Here is an 18,476-nt window from a genome sequence, read left to right as displayed (position 1 = left end):
TGTCTCTGTGGATTTGCCTGTTGTGGACACTTCATAGAAATGGAGTCTTACAGTGTGTGGTCCTTTGTGACTTCTTGACTTAGCATATTGTTTTCAAGGTTCATCCACATTGTAGCATGTGTCACTACTGCATTCCTTTTTATATGGAAGAATATTCCATTGTAAGTAGGCTACTTTTTAAAATCCATTTATCATTGATGTACATTTGGGTTGTTTCCAGTTTTTGGCTATTATCAATAATGCTGCTGTGGGTATTCATGTAGACATAATGGTTTTTGTGTAAATATAGGTTTTCATTTGGGGAAGATAAATGACCAAAAGTATAATTGCTAGGTAATATGGTAGTTGCATGTATAGTTGTTGTTGTCGTTGTTGTTTTTAAGAACTTGGCAAACTCTATTCCAAAGTGGCTACACCATTTTACATCCCTTTAGCAGTCTATTTCCCCACATCCTCACTAACACTTGTAATTGTTCATCTTTTCAGTTCTGCCCTATGTGGGCGTGAAGTGGTATCTCATTGTGGTGACTAATGATTTCGAGCATCTTTTCATGTTCTTAGTGGACATTTGTATATTTTCTTTGGAGAAATGTCTACTCAAATCCTTCGTCCATTTTTAACTAGGTTATTTGTCTAATTATTTTTGAGTTGCAAATTCTTTATATATTCTGGATACTAGCCCTTTGTCAGATTCATGATTTGTAAATACTTTCTCCAATTCAGTGGGTTGTCTTTTCAAAATTTGCATGTGTCCTTTGAAGCACAGAAGTGTTTAAATTTTTTATGAAAGTCCAGTGAAGGCCAATGTAACTTTTTTTATCCTTATGGTTTTGGTACCATTTCTAAGAAATCATTGCTTAATCCCAGGTCATGATGATTTATGTCGATGTTTTTTTCCTAAGAGTCATACTGTTAACTCTTACAGAAAGGTCTTTGTTGTGTATGGTGTGAGGTAGGGGTCCAATCTCATTCTCTGGCATGTGGATATCCAGTTATCCCACCACCATTTATGAATACTGGTTGTTTTTTAATGTTGTTTGTTTGATTTTTTTCTCTTTAAATGGGGAATCCTGGCTGGGAATGATGAAGAGGAAATGAGGTCCCTGCTTTAACAACAAAGACACATGTAATGAGTCCTCTTACACACCAGGTACTATTTTGCTGCTCAGTGTCCTCAGTTCATCTCTGTTGTAGAGGAGCAGAAACAAAATCCAGTCTGAAATCTCCTAATTGAGGCATTAAATGCTGGCTCCAGAAGCCACCTTCTTTAAGTGGCAAAGATGTTCTTACTTTTTATTTTTATTTTTTAAAGTTTTTATCTTTTTATTTATATTGAGAGATTGAGAGCAAGTGGGGGAGGGGTGGAGAGAGAGGGAGAGAGAGAATCCAAGCAGGCTCCACACTGTCAGCACAGAGCCGGACATGGGGCTCGAACTGCCAACCATGAGATCCTGACCTGAGCCAAAATCAAGAGTCAGATGCTTAACTGACTGAGCCACCCATGCTACCCCCAAAATGTTTTTAAACAGTTTTTTGTGTGTGTTCTGTTTCCTCTTTTCTATAGGAGATTTGGCAGGTCGTGCAGAATTATTGGGTAAAACGTCTTTAAGGATCTGGAATGTAACCCGGACAGACTCAGCCCTTTATCGCTGTGAAGTGGTTGCTCGAAATGACCGCAAAGAAATTGATGAGATTGTCATTGAGTTAACTGTGCAAGGTAGTAACTCACATGAAGTTAAAACATGTTCTCCCTTTCAGGCCTCATGAGTCTGTCTATTAAAAAAAAAAAAAAAAGGATTGGGGAAGGGGAAAAAAGAATAAAGATCAGCTCTTTCTTTCTTTCTTTCTTTCTTTCTTTCTAGAGCTACATCCCAGGGGTTATTGCAGGACTTGCAGAGCTTGGACTGAGTCAGGGTGGAAGGTGAGAAGGGAAGTGGAACTCCTGCCACTCCCCTCCACCAGCTGTAGGAGGTGCTCCTCAGGGAGATGGAGGCATTAAAAATGCTTTGTGGGACTATATGTGGGGGGTGAGCTGTGAGGCAGATGCAGTGGCAGATCAGAGCCTGCAGGCAGGATGTGGGGATGGCAGTGGTGCAGGAATCTCCTGGCTGGTTTTCCTGGTTTTGGAGATTTATTGTGGGCTTTGATAAGAAGCCATGTTGCTGATTTTAAACCCCAACCTGTGTTTCTCCCACAGTGAAGCCGGTACCTCCTGTGTGCAGAGTACCAAAGGCTGTACCCGTGGGCAAGACAGCCACGCTGCAGTGCCAGGAGAGTGAGGGCTTCCCCCGGCCTCACTACAGCTGGTATCGCAATGACGTGCCGCTGCCCACAGATTCCAGAGCCAATCCCAGATTTCGAAACTCCTCTTTTCTCTTAAACTCTGAAACAGGCACTCTGGTAAGATCTCTTCTCAGAGGTGAGGATAGAAACGTCTTTATTGGGGAAGGGATTCCTATTGTGGAAAGAGCACTTATTGAGAGAGACGATGAGCTTTATAACACAGGAGCTAAAAACCCATAATGTTGGAGATTCTGTGGGAAAAATGAACCTCCCCTTCTTTCTATAAACAAGTTCTAAGGGGATAAAATAAAGGGAAACCTGGAGAATAAAGTGTGATTATGTGATTATGAAGGGATAGTAAACAAATGTAATGGGTGGATGATGTTAGGGTCCTGATATGAATAACCAATTATAAAAATCATGAGACAATCAGGGAAATTGGATTACTGGCTGGATATTTGATTAAGGAATTGTTAGTTGCTTTAGGTACGATCATGGTATTGTTACAATGTTAAGAAGCTCTTGTCTTTCAGAGATGCATACTGAAGTATTTATGGATAAAATGTGTCTAGAATTTTCTTCAAAATGACCTAGTGGTGGTGGTGGGAAGTGGGTGGGGGGAGAGACGAAGTAAGATTGGTCATGTGCAGAAGACAGAATTGCCCTCAGCAGCATCTCACCGAGCTTTTACCACAGCTACATCTCCTCATCTGTGGTGTATCTAATGTAGCCACAAGCAGGTTATACTAGGATCCTCTGTATTTGTATTGCCCAAGTGTTGCCTGAGAAACAGTCATTATCAGAGAGTCCCTTTCCCTGAATAAAAGTAAAGCTCACATTGCATTCTGAATGTTATTAGGCTTTGATGTCTCCAGAAACCTAATGGGATCTCATTGTTCAGGAGCTCTTGGGCAAGACTTGGGAAAAAATTATCGGGGAAGAACCTGGACACTGACCAGGAAACCAAAAGGAAACTAAGAGCAAATAGACATTTTACTATGTTCTGAACTTAGCAGCTTGGTGGGGGAGAAGCATGGCAGTATCTTCTCTTCTGTCTCCAGAGGTGCACCCTGTTGATTAGTCTCGTGGTTTACTTGTGATTTCCGGAAACAGGTTTTCAGTGCTGTTCACAAGGAAGACTCTGGGCAGTATTACTGCATTGCTTCCAATGATGCAGGCTCAGCCAGATGTGAGGAGCAGATGATGGAAGTCTGTGAGTTATTTTTTGAAAATATTTCATCTGAAGACTGGCAAGTGGATAGAACATTTTTAATTTAATATTAGGCCATCAGTTTAGACAACTATTGTGCCATAGGTCAGCTTTCTTCTGGAGATGACTGGATTCACCAAAACCCATTAGGGGACATTGAAAGGAAAGATGAGAGAGTTCTGAATAACAGCTAAATGACTAAGAAGTGGGTACTTGCAATATGTTTAACTCCTCAAAATAGACCTTCAGGAGTCTTCTGGTGTTGGGAACGTAGCTAATCATGTCACTTTTCAAATAAACTCCATTTCTTTGGTTATTGATAGGATTATCAAAACATAACATTGTGTAAGGTCTCCATCAGTTTATCCAGTTATAACCATTTTTTTATAAGCTGAAACCCAGAGTTTTAGCCCCAGTAACTCTACCCTATTCTGTGATGATGCTGTCTCTAGGGTACTGGTTCTGAAGGGGTGGTGTTGGGGGCAGGATGGGGCACACCTCCTTCCTTCCTGGGTATAACTGACCCCAGAGCAGTGTTTTCCAGACTTGCCTGATCATGAGAATCATTTGAGTGCACTTGCACATACAGATTCCAAGGCCTCACCCCAGGCATATGGACTCAGTCCCCAGGGGAGTGTCTGTGGAAATGTCTGTGTGTAAAACATTCCAGGTGATTCTTGTCATCTGTCAAATTTGGGAAACTGCTCCAGGGCAGGAGGAAGATTCCTGGGCTTTGCCCCAAACCTATTGAATCTCTAATGATAGAGGTTGGGAATTGGATGTTTTAGAGTCAGAATTTCAATTTTTAAATGCACACTCACATTTGAAATCACTGCACTGAGATAAAGGAGAATTTTAACAACTTCCAAGTTGTTTTCCATTATGTTTTCCATTGCATTTTTATTTGCATGAAGGAAACACCCCCAGTGCCCCAGCTGACAGGGACTGAGTATCTTTGCCCTGTATATAGAAATGGGAAGAGGAGGGGATCAAGGGGTTTCCTCTAAGAGGGCTTATAGATATGAGGCCAGGCAGCTGCTGGTGAAAGGTCACGTTCCTGCCTCATATTTTTACCTTTAAGTACTGTGTGAAACTAGTTCTCTTCCCCCAAATAATCCACAGCAAAGGGAATCCCTGGAAATTAGGAACTTTTTCTTCTTTGAGATTCCTGGCACCTTATTCTGTCTTTATAGTGAAACCATTTCCTCCATTAATAATATTTTCAGGGATTTAACCAGAGGATTTTTTTTTAATTTTTAAAAAAATTTTTACATTTATTTATTTTTTAGAGACAGAGCACAAGCAGGACGGGCAGAGAAAGAGGGAGACACACAAAGCAGGCTCCAGGCTCTGAGCTGTCAGCACAGAGCCCAATGCGGGGCTTGAACCCACAAACCATGAGATCATGACCTGAGCCAAAGTCGGACGCTTAACCGACTGAGCCACCCAGGCACCCCAAGGATTTTAAAGCCTTTTTTACAACGCTAAGCCCCTTTTAATACAGGATTAAGTATAATAGCATTTCAACTGTGGAGGTCTCAGTAGTTTTACAAGTGAGATCAGGAGTATGGGGTCCTATTTGTTAATGGGCTAGAAAGAGTTTTAAGTGCTCTCACTCTGCTGGCTGGGGTGGGCATGAGGGGGCAGGGCGGCGATGTGGAAGGATAAAGGAGGGAGGCACAGCGGGGTCAGGGGCTTTTATAAGACCAGATAGTGTGTATTCTCTCTTCCCTCCATCCATCTTTCTCCAGATGACCTGAACATTGGTGGCATTATTGGGGGGATCCTGGTGGTGCTTGCTGTACTGGCCCTGATAACAGTAGGCATCTGCTGTGCATACAGACGGGGTTACTTCATCAATAATAAGCAGAATGGTGAAAGGTGAGCCTGTCTTCTGTCTTAAGTGACAAAACCAAAGTTTAAGTTGGCATCCTATGAAAAATCAGTAGTCACTGAAGTCCTCTCTCTCGTATTTCAGTTACAAGAGTCCGGGGAAGTCAGATGGAGTTAACTATGTCAGGACAGAGGAAGAGGTAAGGAAAGGACTTTCAGAACCTAGAAAGGGGGGTCTTCAAGAAGGAAAATGACATTCCTTCTTGGAAACTCTCCCAATATAATATTTTATACACTCTGCCATCATAGTTCTCAGGCTCTAGTAGATGTTACTTTTGAAGAATGGTTTCATTTGATTTGTTTTGCCTTAAGTTTCTTCTTCAGGAAAACCGTGATTAGACCTGACTTCCTCTGTTCTTCTTCCTGTCCTCCTCGGGCCCCTTGGTTGGTAGAGGATAGCCTTGTCTAACCCTGTGCTGGCCTTGCAGGGCGACTTCAGACACAAGTCATCATTTGTGATCTGAGATCTGACGGTGTGGCTGAGGGAGCACACGCAAATACCTCCACCAGAAACTCCTATCAAGAACAGCCCGGGGCCAAGTGCACTTGGACAGAGCTACACACTTGCGCAAAAGCTTTTTATTTGGCCAAAGTTGACTGCTACTCCTTTCTTACTTTTTAACAAGCCACATAAATAAAAGAAGTTTCCTCCAGCTGGGCCCAGTCATCATAAGGAAAAAAATTCTATTTCACTGAGGCTGATTCCCAGTCTATTTCTGGCCTTGTTCCCACCTGAGTGTTAGGGTCACTGTGAGGCTCTTGCTCACAGAAGCTGGGCTGGGCACCATGGGCCTCTGAAGGCAGTGTATTTGCCACTCACTGACATCAGCTAGGGTGAGCCCCATGAGAGGGGCCGCAGGGCAGCCACATAGCACCAGTACTGCAGGACTTGAGAGCATGACCCACCGTGAAACCTTGCAGCTGGAGTTTGAACCAGTCAGTCCAGAAAAGTGGCATTTTATGCAATGACCTTGTTTCATAGTGGCCCACAGTCAGCACTGTACTCATTGTTCTTAAAGGTTCTATTGATCAGTATTTTAGTGTCCATCTTGGAAAATCTCTTTGGAATTTTATTAAAACAGCTCAGATCAGGAAGATATATTGTTTGTTGGAAGAAGGGATCTTCTCACCTGTAGGAACCCTGCTTGCCCTTTGGGGGGTGGGGTGGATGTGTGGGATGTTCAGTATTTAAAGAAAACCTTCATTTTAGGTGAAATCTGAAATGGTACTAAAATCATGTTCTGCTTTTCTATGGGTATTTTATAAAATTTTACATTCTAAATTTTTGCTAAAGATGTATTTTGGTTATTGAAAAGAAAATTTCTATTTAAACTGTAAATATGTTGTCAGTACAGTGTTAAATAACCTATTTTTTTAAAAATTTCAACTTAAGGTAGGAGTTCCAAACTACTAGTGTTAAATTGGAAGATATCAATGATTAAAGAGTATTTTGACCCAAGAAATCCTCTCAAGGAGGCTTATTGGAACATTCCTTTTTTCCACATAAGTATCAGCATTTTTCACAAGAGAACTTAATGTTGGCTATACATCAGATCATTGTTACTTAGGAAACCTTAAAAGAAAAAATTCCAGTTGAATAATGTTAGTATCTGTTTGCATCTCTCCTAAAGACATAAGAAGCTCTAAGGTTAGCTTTGAATGGCCTCTTCACTCAAACTACCTGTGCCCAAAGACCACCCAGAACTGCTTAGACATACATGTGAAATGTCAGCCAATCCCTGGACTTGAGTCTTGTGCCCCACTCTAAATACTGGCTACTAACATGAAGGCTGGCCAGCATGCGCACTGCCATCTTTAATGCTCAGACAGTGGCTCTATGTTAGCTTTACTGTGTTGGACAGTTCTAAGGTGTACACTTCAGGAAGGGTAGGTGTCCTCCATGTGTCATCCCAACCTTTGGGTCCCCTGTGACAGAGCTCTATTTGGTTGTGGATGGCTCATGAAAACAAAGCAGCGGCTGCTGTTTGGTTTTAAAATTCATTTTACTTATTTGTGTAGTTCCTAAGACTGTCCAGGGCCAAAGGCAGTTCTGAAATCAACTACAATAATGTTTTTTAAGAAAATGAATTCCACTATTGCTCTTTGCCATGAAGAAAGCACAGACACCGCAGGTTGCGTCTTGCTTCACAATAAACCATTATGTGGCGGCAGAGAGGCCAGCCTTTTGAAGCCGGTTGGGTAGTGCAGCCAGGGCAGAAAGCCTGATGGTGAGAAAAGTGAAATGCCTGAATCAAGGCCATTTTCTGATTTTGATTTTAAAGTCTTTTTCTACCCAAGCCACTGCAGCTCACTGTGTGTGGGACATTAGAAACATCGTTATAAAGCCTTTGTTCTTCAAGAGCAGATGTTCTTCGCCTCAGATATGTTGCTGTGTTAAACTCACAATGTGAAGAGGTTTGAAGAAGGAGCTGCTCAGAGGAGCACCCCCCAGTTCCACTGTGTGCTTAAAGGATGGTTTTTGTGTGGAAAGATGTAGTCATCTTGGTATTAAACTTCAGTGTCTTAATTTTTTCTACTTTGGGTTTTTTTTTTTTTTAATTGAATACTTGAGACTTATGTTGACTTTTCTTTTATAAGTTATGTGAATACTTTACCATGGGGTGTTTGGCAGAAGCGGTGGGCAACTCTTCATAATTGCTTAATGGTACCCATCTTCTTTTCCATTTGGGTCTTGAATGCTTAGACTTAAGACTGTCCCTTCATCTTCACCCCTATTTGGTGGAAAGGGATAGTGTCCCCGTTCTCTGGGAAGCAACACTTTGACTGCCATCTTGGTTGTCATAGTGATAGGGCAGCCTTATCGCCTCCCTTCTTATGACCCTAAAACCTCCTATCCTAGTGCCATGTGAACTGGGTCTGACAGAAGCGAGTATGGAGTCTGGGAAGTAGTTGCCTAACGTAAAAATGTAAGCCGAAAAGGAACATTCATGTGTTTTTAAAACGTGAATGCGACTGAAAACTCGAAGCCTCTACAAGGCTGTTGTGGCCTTTGGTGTGGCTGTTGCTGTACATAGAGACTTGTACTAACACACCTAGAAGTTGGTATTTGTTAAACCTCATTTATAAAAGCTTTAAAAAAAAACCCAAAAAACCCTGCCTCATTATTTCTCTTTCTTATATGCTCTTACCTTGGGTTTACCTCTTTTTCCTAGCATTTTGTTAGGCAAATACATTTAAGATGGTATAGTCCCAGGTTTAAAGAGAGACTGCCATCAAGTACCGTCTACCTGATCTGGAGATAAGTCTTTACTCAAGAACACTGCTCTGTGACTTCCTCTGCCAATGACAATGTCCATGTGTGTCACTGTTCATATATGGGAGAGCTGAGGGGTAGAGCACAATGACATTCTACCTTTCAGATCCAATTACCACATTTATTTAAAAAAATAGCAACACAGTAACCCTGCACTTTTGCTTCTGTAGTCCTGGGATTAAAAAGTGAACTGAATTTCTTCCCGGTCACTCTTGGACAAAACATGAATGGACATGTTTTAAGGTTACCCAGTGGCATCAGAAGAAGACGCCAAAGCCATTCCCCCTCGTGGGAGCAGTCTTTGTGGAGCTTAAGACAAGCCAGCATTAGTGCACGCAGGTCAGGACCCAAGGGGGGACTTTCACGAGCAGGCCTACATTCACACACTAAGAAGGATGTGTGCTGTTAGGAGGCAGACAAAGGGACAGGAACTGAACATTACTGACAAAGGCTTTTTTTTTTCCCCCTACAAGGAAAGTTGGGTTTTATTCTTTTTTTTTTTTTTTTTTTTTTTTTAACAGACATTTATTTCTCACAGTTCTCCAGGCTGGGAGGGTTTTATTATTAAACATTTCATGTAAATTAAAATGACTACCAGTAAAAACCCTGTGCTAAAAATAGAAATATTCTTTTGAACATAGAAGGCTGTATTTGTTTAACCTTTATTATTCCATTTTAGAAAGCTGTACACTTTAAAAACTTCTAATTTATAAATAAGAATAAAAAAATAATTACAGTCAAACTTTCATCATTAGATACAGGAAACTATGTAGGGAATTCCAAACAGATAACAGAGGCCTGATTTATATAATAGAAAACTCATCTGTTAAGTTGTGTTCCTTAAGGACCAGAATACAGTTTACCAGAATGAACTTGATACTTTCAAATGGAGTAAAGTTAGAATATTTTAAATAGCTAAGACATTTCTCTAATATTTTACAACTTTTTTCATATTTCATATATTCATAAAGAGAAATGTAAAAGGTTCGTCAGCCCACACAGGTGAACAGTTACGGGCTGGAATCACAGGAACGTCTCTGGTATCGCACACTAAAAGCTGCCCTCTCCCTGGGGGTGAGGGAAGCGGACTCTGCACAGACAGGACACACCATGTCCTTAGAGCTCTTGCCTCCCAGACACTCCCAAACACATGGTTTCAGTTGGCTGTTTTCAGTGGGGTCTTTCGGAGTGACCTCCTGCTGGGGGCCGGGTTATCTTTATTTCTGGCTGGGGACTTCACGTTCCACTGCTGAGGCTGCGGGGCCCTAGGGAAAGGAAAGAGACAATTACTCTGGAACGAAAGATAAAACACTGACAAAAACATTTACCTCAAAAGGAACTCTTGGTAAACTTACGGTTTATCAGGAAGTGATAAACATAAAATGTCATTTCCTTGACACTGGGTTTCAATTTTCTCTGAAAGGGAGTCAGACACAAATTCAGATTTCCTACTCTCAAAAACAGCTAATATATCTGACAAGAAGGGAACTTGCCTTTGATTGAAGAAGGCGTCCGTGGTGTGACTATGTAGCTGACTCCTGCTCCAAATGTGACATCATTGATGGTCCCTGGATAAAGGGGAAAAGCAGCACCATTAATGAAAAGCCAGTAGGAAATATACATAAAGTCACCGGAGCAAAGCCCTGGAGCTTCTGCTACAGTCTTACTCTTATTTGCATCAGGCCCCAAGTGCTGTCAAATCTAAATCCAGGGGCCATATAAGGCCTCAATTAGACTTTTTGCAGGATGAGACTTCGTCTTCCTGATATTCTTCCCATCTGTGGTCCCCTGGCTCTCTCCTCCTTGGACCACTCCCTCCTCAGACAGCTTTGCTGACCCCTGTGTACCCACTGTTCACGGCCTCTGGCACCTCGCCCACCCCATGTCTCCTGTTACTGCCAACACACCAGTAACTTCACCCAGCTCTGACCTCCCTCCGGAGTCCTGCGTTTCCTACTCCCACACTACACTCCCTGAAGACGCTTAGCCAACTCATTACCCCTGCTCCTCAGCACACCTTCTGAATCTCTTTCCTATTGATGGTCTGTCCAAGCTGGGAATGCCAGGTGGGAAAGCTAGTAACAGGTCACGTCCACCTTCCTCCTATCTCCTCTTCCACTCCAACTTAGCACAGTGGTCTCCACCATGGCCTCCCCTTCCTCCAGTTCCCCCCGTGGGAGGCAGGGAGCAGAGTGTGGGAACAGACTTGAATCAGACTTGATCGGAATTCTGGCTCTGGGTCTTACTAGCTGTGTGAAATTACTCTAAAAACCTCAAGTTTCTTTATCTCCAAAATGGGATACAGATGTACCTGCCTCAGGGTTGTCGGGATGAAATGAGATTATTTATGTTAAGTTCTTAACACAGTACTTGGCACAAGGTCAGTGCTGAAGAAAGGCTAACAATTATGTAATTTATTAGCAGTTATCCCCTATGTCACTAAAGTTTAAAGATCTGGTGAGGTGGCTGCTCTGCTTATGCATCCTGATGGCTCAGTGTTCTAGAGGAGGCCTCAAATCTAGCCTCTGTGTAAGCTGGACATAACAACCTCTGTGTGAGTCAGCCCCAAGCCACCCTTACCAACCCACTTGCTATATTCCCACACTGTGGGCCACCGTGTCCGATTATCACTGTTCTCTTCCTGGCTCCAGTCTGCACGTGCAGTCCCTGCTGCCTGGAACTCATCCTGCTGACAATGCCAGTCACTTGAGACCTGGGTGGTGACACCTCTCCCAGGGACTTGCTCCCTCCTCTGTGTCCTGTACCATCACACTTGTCGGGGATACACAGCACAGGCTCAACAGCTGGCTGGCCGTTGGCTATCCTGTCAGAGGCTGCGTACCTCCCACAAAACCAATTGCGACATAAGCTTTCTCCCCCCACACTGTAACCTTCTTAGAACACCAATTAGATCTTTCTAGTCTGTTTTAAAGTCTACCAGTGCATGTGCAGTGCTATGTGTCTGTGAACTACTTAAGCTATGTTAACTGATAAGAGATCTATATTTTCATCATGGTGCCACTCAGCTCAGTTGTGCTCATTCCTGTTTCTGGGAGGCCTCTTCTCGTGCTGCAGTTCAAACTCCCTTTCCTTATGTGCACATTCTGTTTCCAGTTTGGAAACCTGAGCACATCCAGGCAACAGGCAGCGGTTTGGTGGCCCTCAGATTCCCTGTATACATCATAAGCGCTTAGAATCAAAGGCAGGAGCATCTTTGCTGCCCGAGTGACAGCAGTAAGAGGGACTTGCTGAACCCCGAATAGATTTCCACTTAAGATCTAGCTCTGAAAATGACTCATTTCCATTTAGCAAAGCCACTTTGCTCATGCTGAACACCATTTTTCCTCCTGCTTCCGTAGAGTGGAGGCCACTTCCTGAGAGTAACCCCACCTAAGAGTTGTCAACAGAATTTGTATTTATAAATCACAGAACAGACAGAACTGAGTGTTTTTACATGATCTAATAATTCCCAGGAAGGAGAACTAATGGGAGATCCTCCTCACGTATTCCTTCCTGGTTAAGAATAAGGATGGCCAGAAATTTTACATTCAAGAGACTAGATAAAGAAAAAGTGCTCTGTCGACCTGGGGACACCTGAGACGGCTCCATGCACACAAATCCAAGCAGATTTAATGCAACAAGCCAGGCTTTGCTGCTGAGGAGCTCAGGCTGCTAGGAAACCAACCAAGCACTGAAATGAGAGGCTCGTGGGGATGAGTGGAACTAAAACGAGAGGCACTCCCCATTTCTGGGGCATATGGTTCCTAATGCCAAAATAGAAGTACTCAGTGCCTCTGAACCAAGAACAAACAATATACAGAAAACTTGTCTGTTTCAAAGAGGTTGAATTTTTCACATATATAACATTATATCTGTTCCATAAACAGGACCCCCAAATTACTGCTTTTAATGACAAAAGCAGTCCTGATTCAGTTGTCATCAGAGGACGGGTGGGGTGTGAGTTCTGCTGGTCCGTTCATCTCCTGTAAAAGGAGGACCTGGATGGAAGCTCTGTAACCCACTAACTAGTTAGATCACAGCACCTCAGGTCCTAGACCCTCCAGGCAAGTAGCCAGAACACATTATGTGCTCAATCAACTCAAACTGACTGAACGCCTGCTCCTGGGCTGCTCCATTACCAAAGAGAAGAACACATGTGCTCATCCAGCAGTCATGCCCCAAGAGCAGCAATGCCAGGGCAGAGAGGCTGTAGGACACAGGGACTGCAGGCAGAAAACCATCGCCATTCAACCTGGCACTTAACATCTCTCTCACTCCTACCATGTTGCAGGCACAGTGGCAGCCCAGTGAGTAAGCTGCACAGGACAGCTTGTATAACCATAAGGACAAATGAAGGAGGGCAGCTGTCCCCGAACAACAACGTGGGTGGGGGGGGCTGCCACCACCCTCTCCATAGTTGAAAATCCATGCATAATTTCTGACTCCCCCAAAACTTAACTACCAATAGCCTACTGTTGACCAGAGGGAAGCCTTACTGAGAGCATCAACAGAGGATTAACACATATTTTGTATGTTACACGTGTCACATACTGTACTCATAATAAGGCACGCTGGAGAACAGAAAATGTTAACAGAATCACATGGAAGATACGTTTACTGCACTGCACTATAAACAATCTGCACGTACATGGACCCGTGCAGCTTAAACCTGCATTGTCCAAGGGTCTGCTCTATGTAGAGGCAAGGTGAGCACTACTGAGGTGGTCAGAGCGCCGGCAGGGGGCGTCTCATCTCACCTGTAGAGTCCAGGAGGCTTTTTGCTGGAGGGTGAGGCAGTGGCTACTGGGGAAGGGGAGGCTGAAGGTGAGGACATGCGCGTAAACACCCTCCTGTCAGGAAAGAGGGAGTGCGTGCAGGACCCAGACACCACTGCCAGGGCTGATGTGCAGAGGACAGAGGAGGTGGCAAGCGAGAAGGCATGAAGGGCACCGAGACACGCCTGGCAGGGCCTTGCATGCTGCACTAGACTGCGGACTATAAAGCAAGGCAGTGGGACAAAGTCCTCTCACTTCTACTTTGAAATAAAAGGAAATAACAAGATTAGGAAAACCACCCAACGGGGTAAGACAGGCTCTCCACATAGCTGGCAGTGGGTCCTCAACAGGCCACTGAACCCGAAGGCTTGGCTGGCTCCACAGCTGATCTCCGTGACATACACAGCGCCTGCCAGGGCCCACATGTGACTGCCACCCAGCAGGGCTGCCTGAGGCCGGCAGGAATATGCAAGAGGGGCACTGTCCAGGGAAGCTGTGCCTCAGCTTCCCTGTCTGTCAAATGAGGAACCTCACCAGGTGGTTGGGAGTTGCACTGAGTTCATATGTATAAAAGCATTTAGAAGAGCGCTTGACATTCAGCTAGTGCTCAGTCTATGGAGTTACTGCAATTATCACGAGACGCTGACAATGCACTACAATGTGGTTGACCATCAGGAGCACCCTTATCTAGTAAAAGATGTGTCTCACAACAGAAGGAGTCCTACTGCAGCTCCAGCAGACACACTGTGACCACAGGAGATACTCAGCAGGAGCTGGCTTATTCACGTGAGAACTTACTCTCAGGGGTGCTGATCGCTCGTTTCGTTACATGGTCAACAGCTCCGCTGGACTCCTGCTCCAGGCTGTAGGAAGTTGCTAGGATAAAACAGTAAAGTTTTATCTCTCCCAAAACACCCGAACACAATATCAAAGGGCAAAACAACCAAATCAGGAAAAATATTAGCAAAATATCTGATGAAGTTATTATCCCAAATAAGGTGTTCTTCTAATGAGGTAATTCAGAAAGATACCAAAAATGATAAACCTGAGAAACAATGTCCATCTCCACTAGGAAAATGAAACCATAACCAGTTTTGGTCTACAAAGCTCGGCAAAGAAGAGGGAAAATTGGAAAACCAGTGTTTCTAAGAAGCAAAAGGGACACTGGTGTACCTTTGCTCCCACCAATGTACAATGTGGAGTGAATGACAGAGGGCAGTCTGGGGCTTTAAAAATGTTCATGGCCTCTGAGTGCTGGGAATTAAATCCTAAAGATTACATATATACAAGGATGTTCACTGTGACATTACTTACTTCAAAAAATTGAAAAACACCTATATTCCCAAGAATAGGGTAATAGTAAATAGGTTCCAGTACTTCCGCAAGATAGAAAACTACAAAGCCACTGGGAGAAAAGATAGAAAGAAAAGTTCATGGAAAAATGTTCACTGTTGTTGTCAGTATGTGCAGAGAAGTGGATTACAAACCAGAAATGCACACTAAGATCACAACTTAAATTTTTTTTCTTAAGTTTATTGAGAGAGATGGAGACAGTGCAAGTGGGGGAAGGGCAGAGAGAGAGGGAGACACAGAATCTGAAGCAGGCTCCAGGCTCATCAATGTCAGCACAGAGCCCAACATGGGGCTCGAACTCATGAAACCATGAGATCATGACCTGAGCCAAAACCAAGAGTCAGATGCTTAACCGACTGAGCCACCCAGGTGCCCCTAAGATCACAATTTTATAAATAAGGCCAAAGGCATGTGTGTGTGAGGAATAAAAAGACTGGAAGAATTAACACCTTACTGCTACAGGTGAGTTTTCACTTTCACTCTTTTCCAAATCTCTTATAAATATGCACTGTTTTATTACCTAGAATCCCAAATCCCCAAAGTTGTTTGTTTTAAAGATAAGAAAACAGAGGGGCGCCTGGTTGGCTCAGTAGGTTAGGCATCCAACTTCGGCTCAGGTCATGATCTCGCGGTTCATGGGTTCAAGCCCCGTGTTAGTCTCTGTGCTGACAACTCAGAGCCTGGAATGTGCTTTGGTTCTCTGTGTCTCCCTCTCTCTCTGCCCCTCCCCTACTCGCACTCTGTCTCTGTCTCAAAAATAAATAAACATTAAAAAAAATTTTTTTTGAAGATAAGAAAACAGAAATCATTTTGAAAGCAAAGAAAGGGAGACCTGTTCTGTCTTTTCATCTGTGTGTTCACTGTGTCTGCGATACAAAACCCCACACATCTACCAGCCCCTGGAGCCACCCTGGGACTTGGGACTTACCACGATGGCACATTTTGTCCAGGCTTTGAGAACTCAAAGGGAATGACAACCCTCCTGTACTCCGACTCCGGTGACTGCTGTTGGACTCCACAGCCTTCTTGACAGAATTCAGGATTGCGATGGTGCTCAGGGACATGCGCCTGCAGAGGAAAACAGGCCACAGGCATGCAGAGGAGGCTGAAAACACTGGAGTGACTGCCCTCTGCCTCTTGATTGTGCCCTCATCCACACCCATTTCAGATTTGAGTGCGAGGAGCCTGGAGGGTGTGGGTGAAAACGCCCAGTGGGGAAGATACAGATGCCACGGAGAAGGTGGTGTGAGGCAGGGGTCCCTGTTACTGACACACCGGCTCCATACCTGCCTTTGGGCATAAGTGTCTTCAACAGCCCTGTCTCTAGGGAAGAAGGCAGAGGCGGTGCCTGGCCAGCAATCGCCCTGGGTGTTGAGGGCTGGCTTGCAGCAGCGGGCACAGCAGCACCTTCTTGGCCAGCCAGAGCTGGCATTCCTTCGAAACTCGGAGCAACCTGTCAGGGAAGATAAAGAAAGACTATTTATCTACTGACACTTTTATTTATTTATTTTTAAATAGAAACTTTACATGCCCTGAGTAAGTCCATAAGTAATTTATTTTAAAACCATGTCAGCCATGGGCACACAGAACGTTCTCTCCAGAAACAGTCATGGCAGATGTGGTGTTAAAGAGAAAAAAGATTAAGTTAGTTTGTCCTAATCATTTTTTAATGCAGCAGATATGTCTGGATTTCTCAGAGAAGTGAGCACACTATGTCTGAAAATGAACAGCAGCTCACCTAGAAATACCCCAAGTGACATTCTGTCCGAAACAGGGGCACACAGGAAGCAGGACCATAAGTGAATGGAGACACCTAGGGGGATCTGGTTAGCTGTGATCACTATAATCAGATTAAATAACTCGACTACCAGCTTGCTTTCTGGGTATTCACGTACTTCCCCCAAGTATTACTATGACTTTCCAGACAAGTTCATGTGATCCGGCCATGAGGGAAGGGAAGCCTCCCTGATCGAATGATCTGCATGGCACACGTGGCAAAGGAACACACAGCAGTCCCGAAGGTCTCACTCACACCAGCCTCAACTTGTGTGTGGGTTTCGAGAAGCACTGGGAAAGCTGGTGGCAGAGGGAAGACTGTGAAGGTGGGCCACCCCGCACCTGCTCTCTGTGCACCTGCCGGCCCTGTAAGCCGCCCCACTCACGTCTGCCAGTCTCGCCAGCTCCTGCTCCTGGGCTAGCTGTTCGTTGTACTTCTTCATGTCGTACTCGAGCTCCGACGCCAGCTGCTTGTCTAATGCAAAGAAGTCCTTGATTTCATCGCGGTAATCCTGCATCACCTCCTAAAACAGATCCCAGAGGCACACTTATAGTAAGTTTTCTTAAATAAATAAGCTCTCCAACCTGACCTGACAAATATTAACACGAACAGGAAGACATGTGTTGCTGAACTATTTCTAGTACATCAACCAACAAGTTAAGTAACATAATGGTGTTTTCCCAGGAAATGCCAACCATGCATGTATTTACCACACAAGCCAATGAGCTCAACATGAGACATTAACTATTAGTTCTGATCTCTTACGGAGCTTCCTGCCTATCTGCCAATTAATAGGAAATTTCCCAGGTTCCTGATGAAGGACAAAGGACAAGGAATCACACAATCTTTGCCTAAAGCAGAACTTACAACAGAGGCACAGAACTGCCACCAATAAGCTACCGCCTTTCCATTCTTGAAGGCTGGGGTGGGGATGGTGACATATCTAGGTGGTTGGGCTTGGCTCTAAGTCAAGGATCTAGTTTAAAGGGTCTTGTAGTGTCAGGCCCCTTAGAAATTGAAGCAAGAGGTTATATGGGCAGGTAATACATGGCACATCCTGGTGCAGACAGGGCCTCTGGAACACGTTACAGAAAGCAGCGCAGTGTAAAAGTTGCTCATCTATCTGTCCACACTAGCTTTCTGAGAGGACTGCAACTGTCTTTGTGTCTTTTGAAAATAGGACAGAAAACCTTTTATCATATGAACATAAGAACATTCTCAGGTCTGAAAAGGGGCTTCCAGGGACCAGACCTCCTTGCTAAGAGAAAGAAACCACTTCACCTAACAGTGCTAGAGGGAGAAGCTTTATCATAGCCCCAACTGCAAGGGAAGTCCCAACAAAGGGAAGGAACTCTATGAATGCTTCCAGCTGCCACCGAGAGGGTTGCCCAAATGAGACGAAAGAGTGGCCAGAGCTGCTTGCACAGAAGGCTGCCAATGCACACGTGCTACGCTGCTGGAGCTGGAGGAAGGCAGCTATGTGGCCATTCTCTGGGCATGTGCTCAGACAGGAGAAAGACTCATTGTTCGGACGCCTTTCAGCAGTTTATTGAGGGTCTAAACTCCTTTCTTTCTGAGCTTTAAAACAGGGCAATAAAAGTATAAGAATAACTGGAAGTTGTCATTTTTTCCCACACAATTATCCTATCTCTACTACCTTAACTTTCTTTAAAGAGATTATTTGAAGAATTTACATTCAATTTGGTGGTAGCCCTTATTGGCAAAAAAAATTTTTAGCATTTTTTTGGGGGGAAGAAAATAGCATAGTGTAAACAGAGAAAGGAAAAAATGTTGCATTTATTTCTGATCGAAAAATTTTGCCAGAAAGGTCAGGGGCCTTATTTATATCTGCACGGCAAGTCCACTTATCTTGGGTGCTTAGACTGCAACCTTTGATGGCTTTGGATTCCA

At 44.0% G+C, this 18,476-nt stretch overlaps 2 protein-coding genes across 5 annotated transcripts in view; one reads left to right on the top strand and one right to left on the bottom strand.

The window, feature by feature from the left end:
* The window catches only part of JAM3 (junctional adhesion molecule 3), an 84,314-nt gene extending 76,392 nt beyond the window's left edge, over positions 1-7,922 (top strand). The window contains exons 4-9 of the mRNA XM_060605283.3: positions 1,565-1,717; positions 2,198-2,400; positions 3,397-3,496; positions 5,245-5,374; positions 5,472-5,526; positions 5,815-7,922. Coding sequence (XP_060461266.3) covers positions 1,565-1,717; positions 2,198-2,400; positions 3,397-3,496; positions 5,245-5,374; positions 5,472-5,526; positions 5,815-5,850 — 677 coding nt within the window. The 3' untranslated portion in view covers positions 5,851-7,922. The remainder of the gene's footprint in view (positions 1-1,564; positions 1,718-2,197; positions 2,401-3,396; positions 3,497-5,244; positions 5,375-5,471; positions 5,527-5,814) is intronic.
* Positions 7,923-9,312: 1,390 nt separating this feature from the next.
* Positions 9,313-18,476, bottom strand: part of NCAPD3 (non-SMC condensin II complex subunit D3) — a 64,920-nt gene continuing 55,756 nt past the window's right edge. For all 4 annotated transcript variants that reach the window (XM_078432963.2, XM_078432961.2, XM_078432962.2 and 1 more), the window contains 7 exons: positions 16,951-17,088; positions 16,075-16,241; positions 15,717-15,856; positions 14,234-14,311; positions 10,154-10,228; positions 10,016-10,076; positions 9,313-9,925 (listed from right to left, as the gene is read on the bottom strand). In XM_078432963.2, coding sequence (XP_078289089.1) covers positions 9,817-9,925; positions 10,016-10,076; positions 10,154-10,228; positions 14,234-14,311; positions 15,717-15,856; positions 16,075-16,241; positions 16,951-17,088 — 768 coding nt within the window. In that variant the 3' untranslated portion in view covers positions 9,313-9,816. The remainder of the gene's footprint in view (positions 9,926-10,015; positions 10,077-10,153; positions 10,229-14,233; positions 14,312-15,716; positions 15,857-16,074; positions 16,242-16,950; positions 17,089-18,476) is intronic.

This window comes from Panthera onca, chromosome D1, assembly GCF_046562875.1.
Source record: "Panthera onca isolate mPanOnc1 chromosome D1, mPanOnc1 haplotype 2, whole genome shotgun sequence".
Taxonomy (NCBI): Eukaryota; Metazoa; Chordata; class Mammalia; order Carnivora; family Felidae; genus Panthera; species Panthera onca.
Note: the sequence above shows the minus strand (reverse complement) of the source record. Positions and strands in the feature narration are given on the sequence as shown.